The sequence below is a fragment of the Ptiloglossa arizonensis genome, chromosome 14 (assembly GCF_051014685.1).
Source record: "Ptiloglossa arizonensis isolate GNS036 chromosome 14, iyPtiAriz1_principal, whole genome shotgun sequence".
NCBI lineage: Eukaryota > Metazoa > Arthropoda > Insecta > Hymenoptera > Colletidae > Ptiloglossa > Ptiloglossa arizonensis.
Window position 1 is genome coordinate 3,484,757 of NC_135061.1, and position 23,461 is coordinate 3,508,217.

At 38.4% G+C, this 23,461-nt stretch overlaps 1 protein-coding gene across 4 annotated transcripts in view; it reads left to right on the forward strand.

Annotated features, from left to right (window-relative positions):
• The window catches only part of LOC143154381 (PTB domain-containing engulfment adapter protein 1), a 52,142-nt gene extending 28,696 nt beyond the window's left edge, over positions 1-23,446 (forward strand). For 3 of the 4 annotated variants that reach the window (XM_076326518.1, XM_076326519.1, XM_076326516.1), the window contains exons 2-8: positions 16,478-16,583; positions 16,661-16,728; positions 20,440-20,622; positions 20,701-21,027; positions 21,239-21,743; positions 21,849-22,075; positions 22,149-23,446. In XM_076326518.1, coding sequence (XP_076182633.1) covers positions 16,514-16,583; positions 16,661-16,728; positions 20,440-20,622; positions 20,701-21,027; positions 21,239-21,743; positions 21,849-22,075; positions 22,149-22,223 — 1,455 coding nt within the window. In that variant the 5' untranslated portion in view covers positions 16,478-16,513 and the 3' untranslated portion in view covers positions 22,224-23,446. The remainder of the gene's footprint in view (positions 1-16,477; positions 16,584-16,660; positions 16,729-20,439; positions 20,623-20,700; positions 21,028-21,238; positions 21,744-21,848; positions 22,076-22,148) is intronic. The other variant, XM_076326520.1, reaches the window with a different exon arrangement.
• Positions 23,447-23,461: the final 15 nt, after the last annotated feature.

Here is a 23,461-nt window from a genome sequence, read left to right on the forward strand (position 1 = left end):
TGTACGAGGAAAATGTAGTTCGTTGTATCAATTTTGAGGGGAAATTGAGGAAAGTTAGTCCGGTGACATCGGTTCGGCACATGATGAATTCACGAAGCCCACTGTAAACAGCGCACTAATACTTAAATAGAACAAAAATTGAACTTAAGATACTTTAATCGCGAATTCAAGATCGTATTCGATTCTCTGATGTTTTTTACATCGTGTACGAGGAAAATGTAGTTCGTTGTATCAATTTTGAGGGGAAATTGAGGAAAGTTAGTCCGGTGACATCGGTTCGGCACATGATGAATTCACGAAGCCCACTGTAAACAGCGCACTAATACTTAAATAGAACAAAAATTGAACTTAAGATACTTTAATCGCGAATTCAAGATCGTATTCGATTCTCTGATGTTTTTTACATCGTGTACGAGGAAAATGTAGTTCGTTGTATCAATTTTGAGGGGAAATTGAGGAAAGTTAGTCCGGTGACATCGGTTCGGCGCATGATGAATTCGCGCAGCCCACTGCGCATCGAGGCTGCGCACTAAGGCTGGTTTAAACGGTACCAGTGTCTCGACGAGCAGTTAGAAAATTCTCATCGGCCTTAGCTTCTGCTCTTTCTCTCTATAGGCTTTTTCTGTCCTGCAAACTCTGATCGCCGCGTCCACGTCCTAACGGTCATCTAATAGAGCAATTACGCGTCTCGTGCGAGATGTTTACAGTTAACCAGACGTTCTAATCGAAATTTACAGCGTGGACGTTCCTTAAGCCGATTGGCGAAGGAAACGAGTCACGCGCGAACGAAAGTCGCCCGTGCTTCCGTCGTCGAATGAGAATTTGTTCGCGTACTCGTACGAAATTGGTGGGGAAAGTTGTTGACATTATCCGGGGTACGAGCACGGGCGGTTATGGTCGCGACACCGAGCTACGTGTATTCATTATTCATGGCGGATAGTTTGGGGTAATTATACATTTTAACCGTTCGTAAATGGACTGGTGCTCTTTGTACGTCAATGAAACGTCCTTTCGATGATTCCGTTGGAAAAATTGCATTTCATTTAACACGGAACTTGAGAAACAAAAGGAACTAACCAGATCTCGATGATTACGTTTGAAATCTAATATTTAATTTATTTAGACCAGTATTTATACATAGTATCTATAGATAGAGGGGTAGTTTCAAATATTTTAGAAACTACCCTTCTGAGAAGAAAAGAATATTATCGAGTTTGAGGTAATGGCAGGTTTACAACGATAAGAAGAAAAAGTATAATTCTACAGTTGTTGAAGTTCGATGATATCGATAGAAAGAAATGTTTAATCGTATGAATCGAAAACGACCTACGAGTAAAACAAACATCGAAACGTTACTCCTTACGTTTTGTTGACTATTTGAAAAAAAAAGTTACGAGAGTTTAAACAGAATTGATAAATTTTGACAAAAATCTTTTAATAAGAAATGAAAATGCGAATGATCGTAAACACACCACTAAAACTATTCATCCAGTACAGTCTTTGTCTATATCTGTGTCCAACTAATATTTTATCGAAAAGTCAATGTCTGCGAGACAAATCGATAATATCCCTCAATAGTTTATTTCAAAGATGACGTGAAATCTTTATAAACATTCGGTTTATGCAACAACGATATTTCACGTTCCCTTCTATACATTCCTACCCTGGAACTGGAGAACAGAACTCTTGAGAACTCTCTTTTCCAGGCCCGAGTCCTCTACCACCCACTGTACACGAAACAATGCGATATTGTTCAAGCTTTCTGCGGTGCGGGAGAGTTCATCGCATAGGTGTCTCTTACAATCCAGGATCTTTGTTCAGAAAACGAGTCAGAAAAGGTTCAGCCTGGAATTAAACTGGATCGACGTAACGCGATACGTCGCAAGTACACGCGGAACAGCTACGACTTTCGCGTCGCGTGATATTATTAGCATGCATTGCTCGATGCAGTGCATCATCCGCGCGGAATGCAGAAAAGAGCCGCGTGTCGATGCAATTGGTACACGGTCCGTGATTTTCGTGGACATCGGACGCTGAAAGATACTAACGCGGCACACTTGTTTGACAGTAGGTGCGTGCATTCCTTTCGTTCGCGTTCACGAACGCGGTTATAAATAACAGAAATATTTGTTACACCTACGGTGGAGTTCATTTCATTCCGGTCAATAAAGCAAACGAACGAATGCGTTAATGTTGAATCAAACGAACGGTAAAATCATACTCATTGATCGTTTCAATTTTCTCCTGTTCAAAGATGATGTATATTGATAGTTAGATAATGTGCGAAATTTGAGTTAGATACACTTCTGGGGAAACGACACTTTGAGAGGAAAGTGTGGGTTATTTTGACCGTATTTTATCGGATGAGAATTAAAAACTTATTGGGTTTTTAAATTGACAATAATTGAGAAGAAATGTAGCAGTGCAAACAAGTATTTGATCAAACGTTATGACACTATTTTTTTGGGTTCTTTTCGATGATATACGGAACGTGAAATTAAATGTCTGTTTGATAAATAACGTTGCATAAAATAATAATAAAATTACATAAGCATATGTATATATATTTATTTATAGATTTGTGTAATAACCTTTAAACAGCATCGTGGCTTTTTATACACGTATGTAAATGACGTTACGTGGTAAAAAGTAATAAAGAAATTGATTTAATTTAACTCAAAGATATGAAACATAAATTAAATTATTTAATTGACTCTTCGTTTCTTCTTTTTTCTACTATTTAAATCGTTATCTTATCATCATTCCTTGTATTCTACTTGTTTGCTACTAATTATGTTTTTATACGTTCATATACTATATTCTACTAGAGTCTACTTTACCAAACAATTATCGTACTATCGTTCAGACGTCATATTTCATTCGTACAATTTCAAAAGATCAAAATTATCATTTTCCAAACGTACAAAATGTCTTCATTTCAGCATAAGCTCTCGAGTCTCTCGCCAGGGGACATTTTTTTTGACGAACGTTAATATTATGCACGTCACTGAACGCGTGAAAGGGCCAGTCACCCTTGCGAGCGTTGCACGTGCTGTACGTGAACGTTGCACGTGGCACAATCGCCAGCGGCGTGAGTTATCCACCACTCGATCGAACAGCATCATCGGTCGCGATTCGTTTCGAACGACACACCCTGTAGATTCGATGCAACCTACGCGCAACAGGTGCTACGCGCACCGCAACCGAGGTGTGTTGGTTGTTATTGTGCAGCTGCACAGCTGCTTCGACGCACAAATCCTGCCCGTAATTTGTGAGCCATGCAAACTTCTAAGATCCACACCAACGTTGGAAATTGTCCATGAAAGTGTGAGCTTCCTCGTTGGTCAATTTCTTTTGTAATACACCTTCGAAATAATCCACGTTAAATTCAAGTAACGTTCGGAGCAACTTTTTGGAGCAACCTTTTCTAATTTTCCCTCGATTCGAGTACAACGTAGCCTTTGGCGTTATTTAAACGAGTCGTGAAGTATTTTTCAAAATTTTGAAAACTCTTCGTTTTCACAACTTGAAAAATAATATTTTATTTTCGTCCAAGAAGTTGTAACCGTCGAAAGCACTCCGAAGACAAAAGAATATTAAATAAAAATTACTTCGATTGGAAACGAAATTTTTGTTAAACGATTTACTTTGCGATTGTCTCAAAGAAGTATTTTTTGCTAACAGCTGGAGATAATATTTAAATTTGAAACAATAGTAGAATTTTGTTCTTGTTTGTCGCAAGACAACACCTTTGGGTTAATTTTACCTTTGCAAGGTGTATTAAAAATATCTCTCTTACCTTTTTATCGGTATTTAAAACAAAAGATCTTCGTTATTTCGAGTAACTCGATATTTCAGCTGTTTCTGTATAGAATAACACAGGTGTAAGTGAAAGCTTGAAATATTGTATCGAATCTTTTCAAACTCTGATCCATCGTCAAGTTTCATACAACACTTTTATTACATTGTAAGCTCGGTATCTTTACCGGTTCATTTCCAAATGAATACTCGAGCACTCTAATCACACCGATGCGTTCCTGCATCGAGCATGGAATCTTATTAATTCGTTCCAGTACCAATATCCTATAATTATTCAGTCGCCGAATCGATAACTGTGAGTTTCACTACGCTGTACTTTGTGCGATCGTATACTTTGAAAGTTCGTCTTCCTTAACCTTAACCCTACAACTACCGACATGATTCCTATGTATGTATTACTATTGTACAACAATTATATCTAACACAGAACAACAATGTTTGCTAGTGTTCGGTTACATAATTACAACCATTGGTTATATAATTACCAGTAGAAGAAAGTAAAATTCTTTCCAGGAACAAAAGTAATTTAATCAAGATTCAATTTAGAAATAAATCGAAATAAATTTTTATTCGTTTCAAATGAAGTTATGCACAGTGTTATGTAGTATAACTGTCGCCATGATTTCTCAAGCACTTTCAATAGTCTGATAAAAAAAAATGTTTCTGTGTAAAAAAAAATCTTTCCACCATTGCACAAAATTGTCGAGAGTCATTGATGGTTCAAGGGTCGTCGATGATTTTTTGAAAATGGAATCGTGTATTTTTTTTCATCAGTGTGCTGTAGTTGACCTCGGTACGAAAATATTGGCTTGGAATTTTATGATTTTTAAGCGACCTTGGACTGAGAAATTTTTATTCGATTAACGGAAGTTTTGCAAAAGAATTCTTCAACTGAGAAATTTTCATTCGATTAACGGAAGTTTTGCAAAAGAATTCTTCAACTGAGAAATTTTCATTCGATTAACGGAAGTTTTGCAAAAGAATTTTTCAACTGAGAACTTTTCATTCGATTAACGGAAATTTTGCAAAAGAATTCTTCAACTGAGAAATTTTCATTCGATTAACGGAAATTTTGCAAAAGAATTCTTCAACTGAGAAATTTTCATTCGATTAACGGAAGCTTTGCAAAAGAATTTTTCAACTGAGAAATTTTCATTCGATTAACGAAAGTTTTGCAAAAGAATTCTTGAACTGAGAAATTTCCATTCGATTAACGGAAGCTTTGCAAAAGAATTTTTCAACTGAGAAATTTTCATTCGATTAACGAAAGTTTTGCAAAAGAATTCTTGAACTGAGAAATTTCCATTCGATTAACGGAAATTTTGCAAAAGAATTCTTCAACTGAGAAATTTTCATTCGATTAACGGAAGCTTTGCAAAAGAATTTTTCAACTGAGAAATTTTCATTCGATTAACGGAAGCTTTGCAAAAGAATTTTTCAACTGAGAAATTTTCATTCGATTAACGAAAGTTTTGCAAAAGAATTCTTGAACTGAGAAATTTCCATTCGATTAACGGAAGCTTTGCAAAAGAATTTTTCAACTGAGAAATTTTCATTCTATTAACGGAAGTTTTGCAAAAGTATTTTTCCACATTATATCCACACTGTGTGCTCCAGTCCGTTTTTATCCGACTGGACGAATGCGTTGCGTTCGTTGGGTCCTAGATGAGAACTCATGAGAACTGGGTTCTGTCGTTCTCGGTGACACAATGATTTCCCATCGTTGATGAGTTCAGGGAAGTCGAGTGAAAGAAACCGGCTTCGAAGAAACGAGGAATCGCTGAGAATCTATCGCGTGTCGGAGTTAATAACCCTAATTGGACTGTAGCCAGTTTTTGAAGAAGCCAAAACAGCTGGCTCGTGGGAAACACAGTAGTTTAGCCCCTCACCCTATGATTTAAGTTTCGATAACGTGTCACAAACAACAACAAGGTCGGTCACGACTCTCTCTGTCTTCTAAACGGTAAATTTTCTTCTTGAAAACGTTATACTATAAGTTGCTCGCTAAGTTCTGTCGTTATGAAACGGAGCTATTAGGCGTCGTTTTATTTTTCTAAAAAATGATACTACCGTTCGATGAACATGTGCGAAGTTTCATGCAGATCTGTCGACTCATTCGTATATTTACAGTTGTTCAAAGCCGAAGTGTCGTAGTGTTTCTTTTACAATGGAAAAAACGACGAAACTTATCGAACAACCTATTGTACATAACAATATACAATATACCCTTGTATATTGAAATAACGAAGATCTTTTGTTTTAAATGAAAAAGTAAGAGAGATATTTTTAGTTCACCTTCTTTCTAATATTTTTAAGAAAATATACAAGGCGAATGGAAAGAAGACAGTAAGTGGATTTAGATAAGAGGATATTTCTGGTGAAATATAGAATAGGTGGTACTAATTCTGCAAACGCGATTTTTCCATGATTTGAAAAATTCGAGAATCATAAAAAATGTGTGATTGTAGGTAAGAAAATTATTCTGATAGAATACAGATGAATTCTGTAGCTCGTCTTTTCTTTGGCTCAAGAAACTAGATAAAGATAACAAGTGTGTTTAAACGAGATGGTATTTCTGATACTTGTACAGGGTGTCCCGATCGTCACCGGTCGATTTGAATTACTCGCTATTATTAAAACGTCGAACCGATCAACCCGAAACTCGACCTGTGGAATCTAGACAGATGGGAAATTAATCGTGGAAAAGTACACGGTGAAAGAACGCGTGAAAAAAATTCAAACGTGTTACGAAAAATTACAATCTTTGGCGCCAACGATTCAGGAACTTCGTAATCGTTTCCCTCGAAAGCACTGTGCAAAGTTTGGTTGTTGGATCTGTTGAAACTGGTTCAGTTGGAGATTAGAAAAAGTCACCGTGCACAATTTTCTGTGAAAATTTAATTCAACTTTTATATGAACTTGTATTTTTTGTATTACAAAAAATCACGATCCACACAACAGCATATGAATATACAATACGAACATCGACCACGTCACGGTGAAATTAATATTAACATCGATTCGGGAACTTCGTAATCGTTTCCCTCGAAAGCACTGTGCAAAGTTTGGTCGTTGGATTCATCGAAACTGGTTCAGTTGGAGATTAGAAAAAGTCATCGCGTTAAATTTTCTGTGAAAATTTAATTCAACTTTTATATGAACTTGTATTTTTTGTATTACAAAAAATCGCGATCCACACAACAGCATATGAATATACAATACGAATATTGACCACGCCACGGTGAAATTAATATTAACATCGATTAAATTTCTACTATCGATTAAGTTTCGTTGGAAGGATACACGAAGGGTGTGAAAGAAAATGCATCAAACGCATAAAAAGCAGAGCAAATCGACCGGTGATGATCGGGACACCCTCTGTGTCGCATCTACGCCAATGTGACTGTCTGCCGCGTGTTTCACGTTATCTCTGTCTATCTCGCTAGGTTTTTCGTCGCTCGGTCCACACGTGTCTGTAACTACCTCGACGAATAACGAATTAGAATCGAACGTGTGCGCGTGAATAGGTGTACCCCCACCACTTTTCTCGCATTCCTGCCACGGGACTCCAAGTCAGCGGTAAGCTATACGTGTATACGCCGAGTCACGGAAGGCGCAGAAAGGCGCAGAAAGGCGCACGGGTTACGTTGGGTTTGCGGCGGGTTCGCGGCCACCAGTCGGCACAATACACACGGGCCCGGGCTACGGTCCGACCTCTTTGTGGCTACGTGGGTGGAATAGGAAGTCGTGCATTAAATCCGAACCTCCACCTTTCAGCGCTTAAACGCTTCTCAAATGGAATGTACAGGAGATACCGGCTTGCACCAGCACGCTCCGCGCACAAAAGCGAGATCGTGATTGCGCTCATTTTTCAGTTAACACTCGAGGAATTCTCGGCTTCTTTCTCGTTGGCCTGTTTCTACAAGCGCCGGTTTCGACACGAAACCGTTTTACCGAAAGGACGCCGCGCTGAACGGAATCGACCAGCCGACGAGACACAGTGTACGACTGGTAGGCGTTACGTGGGATGGAAATCGTCGTTACCGAGTCTACCCCGCTTTCAAGCGCGTCGTCGATTCTATAGAGAGGGGAGAGTAGAGGAAATTGTTCGAACGAAAATTATTTTCGGCAATTACTCTCTAATGTGAAACTCCGACGAAACTTTCTATGTGTATTCTTCAATATTCCAACATTCTTTTTTTGTTATTATTTATCTTGAGCTTGAGAAAATAGAAAGACGTCGAATGTAGTTTTTAACATTCCAAGATGTACATTCTTTTTTCGTTACAATTTATCTTGAGCTTTCAAGTGCTTCGTCGATTCTATAGAGAGGGGAGAGTAGAGGAAATTGTTCGAACGAAAATTATTTTCGGCAATTACTCTCCAATGTGAAACTCCGACGAAACTTTCTATGTGTATTCTTCAATATTTCAACATTCCTTTTTTTATTATTATTTATTTTGAGCTTGAGAAAATAGAAAGACGTCGAATGTAGTTTTTAACATTCCAAGATGTACATTCTTTTTTCGTTACAATTTATCTTGAGCTTTCAAGTGCTTCGTCGATTCTATAGAGAGGGGAGAGTAGAGGAAATTGATTGAACGAAAATTATTTTCGGCAATTACTCTCTAATGTGAAACTCCGACGAAACTTTCTATGTGTATTCTTCAATATTTCAACATTCTTTTTTTATTATTATTTATCTTGAGCTTGAAAAAATAGAAAGACGGTCGAATGTAGTTTCTAGCGTTCCAAAATGTACATTTTTTTTTTAGTACAATTTATCTCGAGCTTGAGAAAATAGAAAGACGTCGAATGTAGTTTTTAACATTCCAAGATGTATACATTCTTTTTTCGTTAAAATTTATCTCGAGCCTGAGAAAATAGAAAGACGAATCTATTCTTTAATAGTCTAAGATGTACATTATTTTTTTGTTATAATTTATCTCGAGCTTGAGAAAATAGAAAAAATATAAAAATTCACGGTTTGTACGATAAAAGGACGTCTAAAAGGTGTCCCAATCGTCACCGGTCGATTTACTCTTTGAATAAAACTCAAACAATTTAAGTAATACAACTTGTACCGAAGATTTTCTCCAAAATGAAAAAATCGTCCAATTTTAATGCTCCCAATCGAGAATTCCACATTGAATCGGTTATTGTATCGCAACGAGAGTCTTAGCAACGAATTGGCAAGGTTCTCCCGATAAAAATGAATATACACGCGACCTGATTCGTATCACTGTGGAATCTCGATTATCCGAACGATCAAATATGCGAACAATGTCACGTGGGAGGGGGAATATTCAACGAAACGTAAATGTATCGTTCGTACGGTGCATAGAACGCGTAAAATATTAAATTGTTGTTCTCAGTTTCGAAAACAATTATCGGTGGGTACCAAACGCAAATAGAAAGTAGCTCGACGGAACTATCACCCTTAAAGAAAGTATGCAATTTAGTAGCTCAGAAAGATTGGGAAAGTAGATTGGAAGACGGAGAGAATCGCTAAATATTATGCATTCGGATGCAATTTCTGTCTGTAAATGAAATAATAGGTAACGAATTACCATTTTCCTTGCGAAACGTGGTCACGACACGAAGCTATCCGAAAAACTCAATTATCCGGACATCCACCAATTAGAGACAATCGTAGCTTTACTCTATTTTTAATTACGCGTTATTTAAATCGTTTTTGAAAAACTTTCAATCAGCTAAGAATACTTCACCGTGTAAAAACTGTAATAAAAATTCGCACGTGTACTATCTAGATAAATAAAACAATTATTTACCCGGATACGTGCAACAGAAAAATACACTGTCTTTGCGAAGGATAATAAAGTATAATAAATTCCTTCCATCGATCAGAATAAAAATGTTTACTTTTCGACCGATAAGAAAGAAGCTCGATAGTAAACAAAATCGTTGATTCGTCTCTGTTAATTGTGCTCGTTGAAACTTCAAACGAGTTCCAATGAATACAAAAAGACGACTCGGTTGCAACTATTTTTAATTACACGTGTGTAATTTTCTCGAAACGATTCGAGTGACGTATAATTAAATGTACACCAATATTTAAATATTACTTTCCATCGATGGATGAAATTCAATCTCATGTGGATATGTTGTCGCTCCGACACGGCACGGTCGACTAATCGAGTTACTGGGTCGCTCGTTTCGAGAAAATATAAAGAGCGATAACTCGATTATTCGAATCCAATGCAAAGATTCTCGCTCGAATAACTCTACGTAATTCTCCCGAATAGCATCGATACGTTTTCGTTTTTCGATGTACTGGGTCGTTCGGTAAGTTTTGTCGTTTCCTTCATTTAAAAAAAAAAAAAATACTACGAAGCTCCAACGTTTGAACAACTGTAAACATACGAACGAGTCGAAGTATTTACACGAAACTTAGCACACGTTCATCGAACGGTACCATCTTTCGAAGAATAAAATAACGCGCCTAATAACTACGTTTCTTATCGAACGACGAAACTTATTGAGCAACCTATTAGTTACTTACGGAGCAACCCTCGCACGACACGACAAAACCAGGCCCGTTGCTTTGCAACGCGTCGATGCATGCTTGATCTAATTGAATATACAGCGGTCGCGCGCAGTGTGAATAGTGTCATGCGCGAGATGATGAAACGCGAAAGGATTTAGCCTTCGTGTCCAAGGCTGACTGCTCGAACGGCGAACAATCGTCCGCACTTTAAGCCGGTTTTACGCGGTTTGCCAATCCACTCGAAGAACAATGAGCCGCCATGCGCCGGTCTACGCTCGTTGTAGCTCTTCTAAATAGTTCGGTCAAAATTGTTCGCGTGGAAAATTGTTACACGAGGGTTTTGCGAATGATCGTAAACGGGGATCTGCGACAATTGTGCGTAAAGCTACTTGCGAAAGTAAAACTGTCTCGAGAAAAATCGAGTGTTCCTTATCGGTGAAAACTGCATTCAAGACCGTGACAATTGGTCTCGAATGCAGTCTTCACTGTTGAGGAACACTCTCGAGAAGAAATTGTAACAGTTTTACTGTAGAATGAGTAGTCTAAAGCTACGTATTCATGTAAGAGTAGATCTGTCGCTCCTTGTCGGTGAAAATTGCGTTCGAGACCCTGACAATTCTTCTCGAATGCAGTTTTCACTGTTGAGGAACACTCTCGAGAAGAAATTGCAAGAATTTTACTGTAGAATGAGTAGTCTAAAGCTACGTATCCATGTAAGAGTAGAACTGTCGCGAGTTCCTCTCGAGAGTGTTCCTTGTTGATGAAAACTGCGTTTGAGATTCTAAAAATTGTTCCAAAATGCAGTTTTCACTGGTGAGGAACACTCTCGAGAAGAAATCGCAACAGTTTCATTGTAAAACAAGTAGTCTAAAGCTACGTATCCATGTAAGAGTAGAACTGTCGCGAGTACCTCTCGAGAGTGTTCCTTGTTGATGAAAACTGCGTTTGAGATTCTAAAAATTGTTCCAAAATGTGGTTTTCACTGGTAAGGAACACTTTCGAGAAGAAATCGTAACAATTTTACCGTAAAACGAGTAGCCTAAAGCTACGTATCCATGTAAGAGTAGAACTGTCGCGACTTCCTCTCGAGAGTGTTCCTCAACAGTGAAAACTGCATTCAAGACCCTGAAAATTGTTCTCGAATGCAGTTTCCACTGTTGAGTAACACTCTCGAGAAGAAATCGCAACAGTTTCATTGTAAAACGAGTAACCTAAAGCTACGTATCCATGTAAGAGTAAAACTGTCGCGAGTTCCTCTCGAGAGTGTTCCTCAACAATGACAACTACATTTGAGAACAATTGTCAGGATGTCAAACGCAGTTTTCACCGACGAGGACACTCGAGAAGAAATCGCAACAATTTTACCGTGAAACGAGTAACCTAAAGCTACGTATACATGTAAGAGTAGAACTGTCGCGAGTTCTTCTCGTTAGGTGGAATTACTACGCTTTCCGGAATATTAATAAACTCGTTGATAAAATAGAAACACCGTGTTATTATTCGATCGCAGGCATAAAAAAGAAAAATTCCAATAGAGGACTCGTGTCGGTAGACCGTGCTTTCTTCGAGATCACTTTCATGAGGTGTTTCACTCTTGAGGTATGTCCCGTGGCACGCGATAGAGGAACAGCGTACGCGTTTACAACGCTCGAGAGGCACGAGAAGGCGGTCCCGAGATGCAAACTAAGCTGTGCACACAACCGCGTCCATTCCGTCCCCTTTTCCTCGCTCGAAATGGAAACGATTTCAGTCCGCGAGAGCGTTTCGCGCATTCCCCGTGTTTGCGTCATTCTTTTCCCCCAAGTTCAAAGCGCGCGCCGATCGCCGTAAGGTTTATTAGCCGCGTGGAACGAACAAATATAACGAGTCCGTCCATCAAGAGAGAAAACGCAAGGTCTTGCGTAACCGCGGGCGAAACAACTTTTCACCGTTCGCGTACCCATGGGAAGCGCTTCGACGCGTTCTTTTTTCCATTATTTTTTTCCTTTTCCTCGCTTTGTCCACCGATTGCGCAATACGAAGAGCGGCAGATTAAATTATCGCGGTAACAGCATCCTGTCGCGCGAATCGTTCCTTCGGAGAAACGCTTCTCATTGTTACCGGGCAAGCATCTACGTCCCCGCTCGATGGTAAAACTGTCGCGGGTTCTCGAGAGTTCTTTGCCTTCACGTTGGCAAAAAACGATCGCGAGAGGAACTCGCGGCAAGAGTTTTACTCTTACATGGATACGTAGCTTTAGGCTACTCGTTTTACGGTGAAACTGTTGCGATTTCTTCTCAACAGTCGAGACTGCATTTGGGAACAATTTTCAGGGTCTTGAATGCAGTTTTCACCGACAGGGAACATTCGAGAGGAACTCGCGACAGTTCTACTCTTACATGGATACGTAGCTTTAGGCTACTCGTTTTACGGTGAAACTGTTGCGATTTCTTCTCAACAGTCGAGACTGCATTTGGGAACAATTTTCAGGGTCTTGAATGCAGTTTTCACCGACAGGGAACATTCGAGAGGAACTCGCGACAGTTCTACTCTTACATGGATACGTAGCTTTAGGCTACTCGTTTTACGGTAAAATTGTTACAATTTCTTCTCGAGAGTGTTCCTCAACAGTGAAGACTGCATTTGGAAACAATTTTCAGTGTCTTGAATGCAGTTTTCACCGACAGGGAACATTCGAGAGGAACTCGCGACCGTTCTACTCTTACATGGATACGTAGCTTTAGGCGACTCGTTTTACAATGAAACTGTTGCGATTTCTTCTCGGGAGTGTTACTCAACAGTCGAGACTGCATTTGGGAACAATTTTCAGGGTCTTGAATGCAGTTTTCACCGACAAGGAACATTCGAGAGGAACTCGGGACAGTTCTACTCTCACATGGATACGTAGCTTTAGGCTACTCGTTTTACAATAAAACTGTTGCGGTTTCTTCTCGCGAGTGTCCCACGTTGGTGAGAACTGCGTTCGAGACCCTGATAATTGTTCTCAAATCTAGTTTTCACTGTTGAGGAACACTCTCGAGAGGAACTCGCGGCAAGAGTTTTACTCTTACATGGATACGTAGCTTTAGGCTACTCGTTTTACGGTAAAATTGTTACAATTTCTTCTCGAGAGTGTTCCTTACCAGTGAAAACTGCATTCAGGAACAATTTTTAGAATCTCAAACGCAGTTTTCATCAACAAGGAGCACTCTCGAGAGGAACTCGCGACAATTCTACTCTTACATGGATACGTAGCTTTAGGCTACTCGTTTTACGGTAAAATTGTTGCGATTTCTTCTCGAGAGTGTTCCTCAACAGTGAAGACTGCATTCGAGAGCAATTTTCAGGGTCTTGAATGCAGTTTTCACTGTTCAGGAACACTCTCGAGAGGAACTCGCGACAATTCTACTCTTACATGGATACGTAGCTTTAGGCTACTCGTTTTACGGTAAAATTGTTGCGATTTCTTCTCGAAAGTGTTTCTCAGCAGTGAAGACTGCATTCGAGAGCAAACATTGCAATTGTCAGGGTCTTGAATGTAGTTTTCACCGAGAAAAAACATTCGAGTGGAACTCGGGACAGTTCTACTCTTACATGGATACGTAGCTTTAGGCTACTCGTTCTACAGTAAAACTGTTGCAATTTCTTCTCGAGAGTGAAGACTGCATTCGAGAACAATTTTCAGGGTCTTGAATGCAGTATCACAAATAAAGACATATCTTTTGCGTGAATTTTTCGCGAGATCAGCTTTCGGACTAACTGTCGCGGTTCGTCGTGTTAACAAACTTGTATTTTGTTTAGTAAACATCACGTATCCGTAGAATAGAATCTTCTAGAAGATTTTGCAAAAACATTATGTATGTACACATACGTATACATATACATACATGTACACATTAAGTGTCAGTGTCCCTGAAACCCTCATTTAAATTGTTTCATTTGATGTTCGATTATTTTAAAAGTTATTTAACGCTTTAAACACTGCAATGGTCCCTGAAGACCGACGCTTTAAAGTTTAACTAACGATTTTCTAAAACGCTTACGAAACACGGACTCTAATTGTTCTAAACTTTTAAATAGCATTAAATTTAGAGAAACAGAACTTCGTTTCGATTAATGTTGTATTGTTTAGGATAAAGGTGGCACGTTCTATACCTATCTATTTTAGAAAGCTTAACGAACAATATTTACATCTTTCTCTTATCGATATAGATACAACGCGTTTCTTAATTAAAATATGCAATTTTCTTATGATTCCTGTTGTAACATTGTTTCATTATTCTTGGAATACAATTGAATGAGATTCTCACATCTTAATGAAACGAAAGAACCAACAATAAGTATCAGAATCTATCCATAGAGGTGATTACAAGATGCAGAGGCACCTTTTCTTCCCATTATTCGACTTATATCTTACAGAAAATTCTTCTTTGCGTATCAAAAAACTATACTGGAGGGTGATACTAAAATATTTCGTCCATTTGTTAAAATCTAACCAATAACTTACCCTAATATACCAAATAAATTGCGCAATTTTCATCGTACCTTTTTTAAACTCAATAAAAAATCATTAGTCACAAGTGTGATTACACTGTTTTCCCAAAGAGATTATATTTTTTTTACAAAACATTATATATACAAAAAAATTGATACAGGATACAATATTCTACATTTCTCAGTCACGAGTAACATTTTCCATATTTTTCGAATCGATTCCTCGTAAATTTCATTCGAGACAATGCACTCCAATCGCTAATTTTTTACCATACACATTTCATATGCGGATCAACGTGAAAAATTAATTTATTTAACGAAAACATGAATCCGTTATCTTTGTAAAAACAGTTCAGTTGCACGTACAAAAAAGGTTGGTATCATCGTTGAAAGTTGAATATTATTAATCGGTTCTGTGTCTCTCTCGGTTACTTTCTTCTGTGGTCGATCATAAAAGAGACATGACCCGATCAATTTGCATGATTCATACTGCACGGTCCGAAGCTGCTGTGCACGATATCAATCGAGCCTTATAAGTATATTTTATTGCGCGATCTTCTATTTTTTTCTTTTTTTTTCCACGTATAACACGTAACACGTATAACCTTTCTTCGTAGAAAGAGCTAGAGATTCGATTTTCGAAAATTCCTGAATACAAAATGGTGACACACTACGCTCTGGTACTGTGAATTCGTAACACGTATATCCATATGATTTCGTCAGCGAGCAGTTATCGACCGCTGTCACGTAGCATGCATGATTATACACTTTTAGCCACTATGTCACTGTCTATTCAACTTATATCGCATTCGTTATGGTTTCTACGTTTACACTTCCTTGTGATAATGTTCCCAACATCCTCGTGCATTTCACGTTTGTGTAGAAAAAAAAAAGAGATCAGGTAGTCGTACAAAAAGTATCTCGATTCAATTATTTCGAATTATTCAGCGCCACTTACGTTTCACTACAATGTAGATCGCCGATACAAATAAACTCGGTGTGCAATTTTCGCTGGAATTACTTTCAAGAGTAATCAATTTCTCGGATCTTTTGGAATTGATACGTTTCCACAAAATTATTTCTCCACCGAGTGTTAACGACCGACGTTTCAACGCGGTGCTCGTTAATCTGTTAACGTATTAATCGTAAAATTGCATCGGTTAATTTTCATACGGACTTTGATTACATTTTTTCCGCGTGTAGAATTTCTTGCAACGAAACTTGACGTATTCATTTAAATTACGTACAGTATATCATACATCGAGTACAACTGTTAAGTTTCCTTATTAAGAATTCTACGTAAACAATCGACCGATAATTTTGCACAGATTAATCGATAAAGGGGCAATTAATACGTAAAGTTTGCATGCATCGAGTACAACTGTTAAGTTTCGTTACGAAGAATTCTACGTAAACAATCGACCGATAATTTTGCACAGATTAATCGATAAAGAAGCAATTAATACGTAAAGTTTGCATGCATCGAGTACAACTGTTAAGTTTCGTTACGAAGAATTCTACGTAAACAATCGACCGATAATTTTGCACAGATTAATACAACTCAACACATTGTACAACTCAACAAGTACAAATAATCGCGGCTAGGTAGATCGTAAATGAATAAAATGTTCAGTGAAAATATTCGATAAATTTGAATCGAACGTTTCTCTGTTGCAGGTGTCGGTGAGCAGGTGACGATCACATACCGACAACATGAGGAACTCAACGCTACTGAAGTGGACACAGAACTCGGCGAACAGCAAAAATCAGACCAGCAAGAACGGTGAGCAGATTTTGCTTCGATTTGCACATTAAACTGAACGCTTGGCGATCCATGAAATCGGTGAATTCTGTTTGCAGGTACGAGTAGGAACTGGATACACTCGTCGGATGCTCTTCAAAAAGGCCATATCGTCTACTTGGTCAAGGTACGGGACACTATCGTCGTTAGAAATTTCGTTCGCGTATACGAGGCGTACGGAAACACGAAGCACAATCGGGCCAGCACGAGAGAAAAGAACGAACCGATTGCGTGGAGTTTATTGCTTTCGAGAAAGTCAACGTACAGAAAATATATAACTTAATCCCGATTTCCTTTTTATTCCGTCGACGAATGGCGAGCCGTTGAAAATAGTCGAATCAAGGACGCGCCAACTTTTGCTAACGTGGTTTGACTTTCTAACACTTGGAACGCTCGAACGATTCTTTCTTTAAAAAAAAGAAAAAAGTAAAAGTAAATACTCGTTACACGGAACAACCGAATCGCTGTACGATTGCTACCCACGGGCGTATTGTTTAGTTAAAAAAAAAAGAAATTGAACCTCTCGATTCTACGGTTACGAGTCACTCGCGATTTTAATTATCCCTGTTAAAACCTGTAATACAAATAATCGTTGCAATTGAGAGGTAAGAGGAAGAGGAATCGAGATAAAGATAAAAGTGTAGTTAGGTTTATCAACGAACAAAATTATCCACTCGTGTTTAAAATTATCGAGGTAACTCCTCTTTCGTTGCAACGATTGTTATGTGTTTCCTAGGTAATTAAGATTTATAGATGTTAGAGAGCAAGCGATTAGACTCGTAGCTTTGAAATGTTTAGTTTTAATTAATTCCAACGCTTACACGTGTACGATCGCACCGATTCAAGTCTTGTTGGTAATTTCGTAACGTACTGTATCTCTTCTGCGTAAAGAGAACGCGTTTCGTGTACTTGTATTCGTTTGTCGATAAATAAGAGTATCATCGATGCGCTCTCGAAGTTTATGGAACGTTTGTCGCTTCTTTGTCAAGTGCGTGCTCGAGCTGAACGATAACAACGGCATAACAAGCGAATTTAGCAATGCACGGTCTAAGGACGCGGTCTGTTGCAAAATCGGTCGAGTGCAAATGAAACAAACAAACCCGTTCACGAGTCGTGGCCAATATATGTATATATATTTCTCCAGATCTCGACCTGTCCGAAAAGATCAAGGTCGTGATGCGTTCGTTTCTTAGACTTCGACACTGGTCGTGGAAAATTTTAGCCAATATTTCCTGGAAATCGCCTACCTGCTTACAATACTCGCTTTGAATCCACCGTAGCCATACAAGTACATATTCAAACCGATAACATAAGATTCTACTTTCATTTATATTTACAAATCCGTGAATATGTATTAGTTCCTTTTAATTTTCCATAAATTATACCGACGCTTGCGTTTGGACGTAATAGATTGCTCGATAAGTTTTGTCGTTCGATAAGAAACGACGTTATTAGGTTCGTTGTTTGATTTTTAATAAAATGGTACCACTGTTTGGTGAACATGTGTGAGATGAACGTAAGTTTCGTGTAGGTCTGTCGACTCGTTTGTATATTTACAGTTGTTCGGAATTGAAGCGTCTTATTTTTTTTTTCTACAATGGAAGAAACGACAAAACTTATCGAACAACCTAGTTTATTTAAAACCATGGCAGAAGAGAGTTAATTACCATCGGTTGATCTATATATCCAGTCGTAAGAATATAAATACGATAAAAACTTCGATAGCATCCTTGACATATTGCGGGTTCGTTTACGAACCAACGACAAGAAAATGATTCTCGTTATGTGTAAGAACTTTCCAATGCAAATGTATCGTATACAAGTTGCCGTTTGGAATAATTAATAACCGGTGGAATATACGAGAATAACGTACAGACTTTGATACCGTAAAGAAAACAATTTCTTCTCCATTTCTCGCAGTGGTATCGAAACCATTTTATTTATATTTTGTACCTTTTTGTGACAAATGATCAGTGTAATAACTCGCAAAATTGTCCTCACGTATGAGACTCTGTTGTCGATCGATTTACAAACCAATTACAATTCGCGTGCAAGTAACTTTTTCTTTTCCAATTGAAGTATCTTTAAAGTATAATTTCCACTGTTAACTTCACGAGTGGAATGATATATAAATTGTTTCAAATGCAAAATATAGTCGATCGTTAAAACGTTATTAATCGAATTCAATCGAAACAAAAGAAAGGTAAATTATTAAATAATTGCCACGATACAGCGAGGCTAATTTCGCGGTAACTCGAAAGTTTGTAAATATAAACTCGATACTCGCAGTTCGTTACAACAGCGACTTGGTGACTCGTTTCGTGAGGTTCTTTCGTTACCATGAACCATTGCTCCACAATAATTACAGAATTAAGAATAGAAGAAGAGAAATCTTCTTTTAGAAGAAACGAATAAAAGAAAATTCTTTCTTTTACACTGTAAAAGAACGAAAAGAGAGGAGAATTCCTAAACCTGAACGGTTTCTTTGCTCAGCGTTCTCGAACAAAGACACAATTCACCTAACCGAGTCAGATAGCGTAAGATTTCACTTATCAAGAAGCTCCGTTTTGTGGAAGCCAAAAATAACTGTAAAAGACACTGTAAAAGAACGAAAAGAGAGGAGAATTCCTAAAACCTCGGTTTCTTTGCTCAGCGTTGTCGAACAAAGACACAATTCACCTAACCGAGTCATATAACGTAAGATTTCACTTATCGAGAATTTTGCTCCGTTTTGTGGAAGCCAAAAATAACTGTAAAAGAACGAAAAGAGAGGAGAATTCCTAAAACCTCGGTTTCTTTGCTCAGCGTTCTCGAACAAAGACACAATTCACCTAACCGAGTCAGATAACGTAATATTTCACGTTTTGTGGAAGCCAAAACTAAGCGGCGAGCAAATAAGAGCGATACTTTATCTGCGAACGATTTTGTAACCGGTTGGAGTAATCGTACGTGACTCTCGGTTAAAAATGAATTAACGAGGGGGGTCCTCGGTGTTGTTCCTTTCAGATTGGACGATAAAAATTGTGTATAAAATTACGGTTCTCTCTTCGTTCGCCTCTTCTGTCTCTTTCTCTCTCTTCGTTCGCCTCCTGTCGCTCAAAAATGTTGCATAATCCCCTTACGGTGTCCGCGTCTGCCTTTCATTTCTCTGGACGAATCGTCGCTGGCACGTACGTGTGCCTCTTTCGGAATACAAATACACGACGTTGGAACGCGCGAAAAGTTCGTTGTACTTTGAAATTTTGCGACCTGTGTGATTTCACTATTCCATCGAGCGAAACCAGTCGGCCATTGCCGCGCGAAACGAGCGTTATCGTCTCCTGTTCTTTTTCTTTGCTACCTGTATCGTTTTGCACTGTAAATCTGAATCGTTACTCGTGGACGGAACGTTCAACGAGTTCGATGTCGTTTCGTCCATCAGGAACGATGTTCTTGGATTTATCAGTAACGATTTGATTGTTTCTCGCGGGAAGGTCAACGGTTTCGACTAAATTTAGAAAACGGAATTGCACAATGCGACCAGTCTATCGATACCAGAGATCGAACGTTCGAACCGATCGATGCTAGAAAATACTAATTGCGCGCATCACGTTCACCCAATGGACGTTAGTTGCTGCCTTGACCATTGATCTCGGTGCTACGACACGCATCGTCTCTTCGCTCGTTCGCGTAATTATTGTGGAGCAATGGTTTATGGTAATGGTCCACAAACGAGGGAGGAGAAAAAAAGTAAAATGAATAATAAAACGCAGACGAGATTTACACACAGCTTACGCGAGATCACTAATGGCCTGTATGTTTAACGATCGTTACATAATTTCTACTTTAAACGTTTCAGTACTTGGGTAGCACGGAAGTGGATCAGCCAAAGGGTATCGAGGTGGTCAAGGAGGCGATCTGCAAGTTGAAATTCAATCAACAGTTGAGGAAGAGCGAGGGGACGAAAACTCCGAAAGTAGAGCTGACCATAAGTATCGATGGCGTTGCTATTCAAGAGCCGAAAACGAAGACGTCGCCAAAGGTATTAAAAATGTTTAATAATTACGACGAGGGAACTGTTGTATGTAACAGACACTGAATGAAACGTTCTCTTTTTCAGCGAATTATGCACCAGTACCCGTTACATAGGATATCGTACTGCGCCGATGACAAAGGCGAGAAGAAGTTCTTCAGCTTCGTCGCAAAAGAGGAAGACGTGGAGGGGCACACGTGTTTCGTGTTCGTTAGCGATAAATTAGCCGAAGAGATTACGCTGACCATCGGTCAGGCCTTCGATTTGGCGTACAGGCGGTTCTTAGAGACATCCGGGAAAGATTTGGAGGCTCAGAGGCGATGTATGGTACTGCAACAGAAAATAAAACGACTGGAACACGAGAATAACGTGTATCGTCAGCGACTGCAGGACATAGCTGCCATTAAAGGATCGGTTAGTTCGAAGGGCACGAGTGTAGTTGGTAAAAGTAACGTAATGAAATCCTACCTCGATGAGGACAGCTTCTAGAGGACATTTATCTAGACACAAACTGTACCTTTTTTATACTTTGTTCTATTTATTCGATCGAGTTTCACGACACTGTGAAAGTCTCCATGTAGTCTTCTTCTTGAGCAACGTTGTTTCATAAGTGTTTCTGTTTTAGGCTGACGTGTCGGCTTACTTATCGCAACACAACCTTCCGGACATCCTACACGTACCTGGTGCATCGAATGAAACAGCCCAGGTAAATGGGACCAGTAACAAGCCTGCTATTGGCATGAACAGCGACAGTAATGGAAATACACCCAATGGGTCGCAACAACCACCGCCAGTTCCTCCAAGAAGTTTCGAGAAGACGTTCGACGATAACTTCATGGCGTACGTAGCACGTACACTAATGTTTCTCGAGATATTTCATGGATATTTGATAACGGAATCGTTTTATAAAAATAGAAGCGAGCCTGTTCCGAAGCCGACGGTTGGTACCAAGTTAGAAGGGCTACTAATGGACGAATTCGAGGAAGATTTTAATCCAAGAGCGTTCGAAAGCGCAGTGAATGGCATCGCGAATCATCAAACAAATCACAGTTCTCTTCTGAATGGTCAAATATCCACCAACTCGAACTTCTTCTCACAAAGCAATGGCACTACAAGTCCTCCTCCATTGTGTTAGTTGTTTCGCTAATATTTACCGATGTAATTTTATTAAATTTGACGTTGTTACGCGTATATAGCATATTACATGTATATATATGTTTTGTTTTTGTTTTCAGTGGCTCCACCGCCAAAGGCGAAGGACTCCAGACGTCAAAATGGTGTGAAAGAGGATTTATTTGGCAGCATTCCTTTCAATCCCGCGCCATCCGTGAACGCGAAAAACGAATTTAACGATCCATTCGAGATGGGTGAATTTGGAGCCACGACGACCATTTCTAATCCCAGTCAGCAAGAGCTAGAAAATGCTATTGGTCTTTTAGATAAAAAATTGCTCGAAATGAAGGTATAGTTTACGTTTTAACGTAAGCTCGAAGCGTGGCTGAAATTTGTTAATTACTGGAACGTTGATATTTCAGGACGGTTTTAGTAGAGGTCTTTCCATTGACACTGATGATTTCTCGTTGGAAAGCTTGGATCCCCTGCGGAATTGAATGAGATATTTCCTTTAAAACAGATAGAAAAGAAAACAACCAATTGTGCATTATAGTATGTTCGTTAGAGAGCATAAAAGTCCAGAAAATGAATAGGCAAATTAGGAACTACATTTATACAAAGCCAAAATTAGTCAATTATTATTATAATTATGCTAATCTTATATTTATCGTGATGTCTGATATTTATCACGTGCCTACTAAATATTGATAGTAGCTTAAGCTTCGATGCTGAATGGTGCAGAGATTGTTCATTGTTGAAAAGCATAAGAAAACGAATGGTATTGATACTTGTATAACTTTTTTTTATTAATACTATTTGCTTTTCTTTTTTTTTTACGAAGAAAGTGAGTTATTTCGACAGAATATGAATACACAGAAAAATTTATTACGGATAAATTTCTGAGATAGGTTCCTATATCGAAGATGATTAGGAAAAGCAACAATCTCTTTAGAAATCTTCGTATTGTTCTTCTTAACTACTAAATACACGAGTGAAGGAACCAACGGCTGCCCTATCTATCAGCACTTAGAAATCTTATTCTATAGAAATGTTGGGGACTGTTATCAACATTTTCAATTACAGTGAATTTACATAAGACTCATCGCATGACGTACATATTTACATATCTTTTCCAAGAATATGGAAATTACTATTATTCAAAGTAACCGTTTTTAATCGTAATAAAGCGGCTATCGCGTATTTTTTTATCGAAGAATGTCTGAAGGCAATATTGATACTAATTGTCGCTATTACCATAAGGTTCAATTAAGAGAAATTAATAATATATTTTTATTCAGATATAATCTAACTTAAGGTCATTATGTCTGTCCATTTGCCTACAATGCAAATTATTAAAAAAAAAATAATTGAAGCATTAACTAAAGTAGCGATAGAGACTATTACTACTAACGAATGAACATATGAGTAATATCTGCAATCCTTTCATTGAATTCATCGTCTACTTTCCTTTGATCATTTTTCCACTTTCCATGGAAACACAAGGAACGTGTAAACTGGAATGAATGTTGTATAAGATTTTAGTCGCAGGTTTTACAGGCATTTATGCGTGCAAAGGTTATACAATCTTGGAAATGAAGCAAACTTATGTTTGATAAAATAAGAGGAAGATTATTAATTGTGTACATATGAAATGCTGTTTTATTATTGTTGCTCTATTGTTTAAGCATTATGGTTAAGAATATAATGCGTGAATATTGTAGCCAAGAAATCCGTT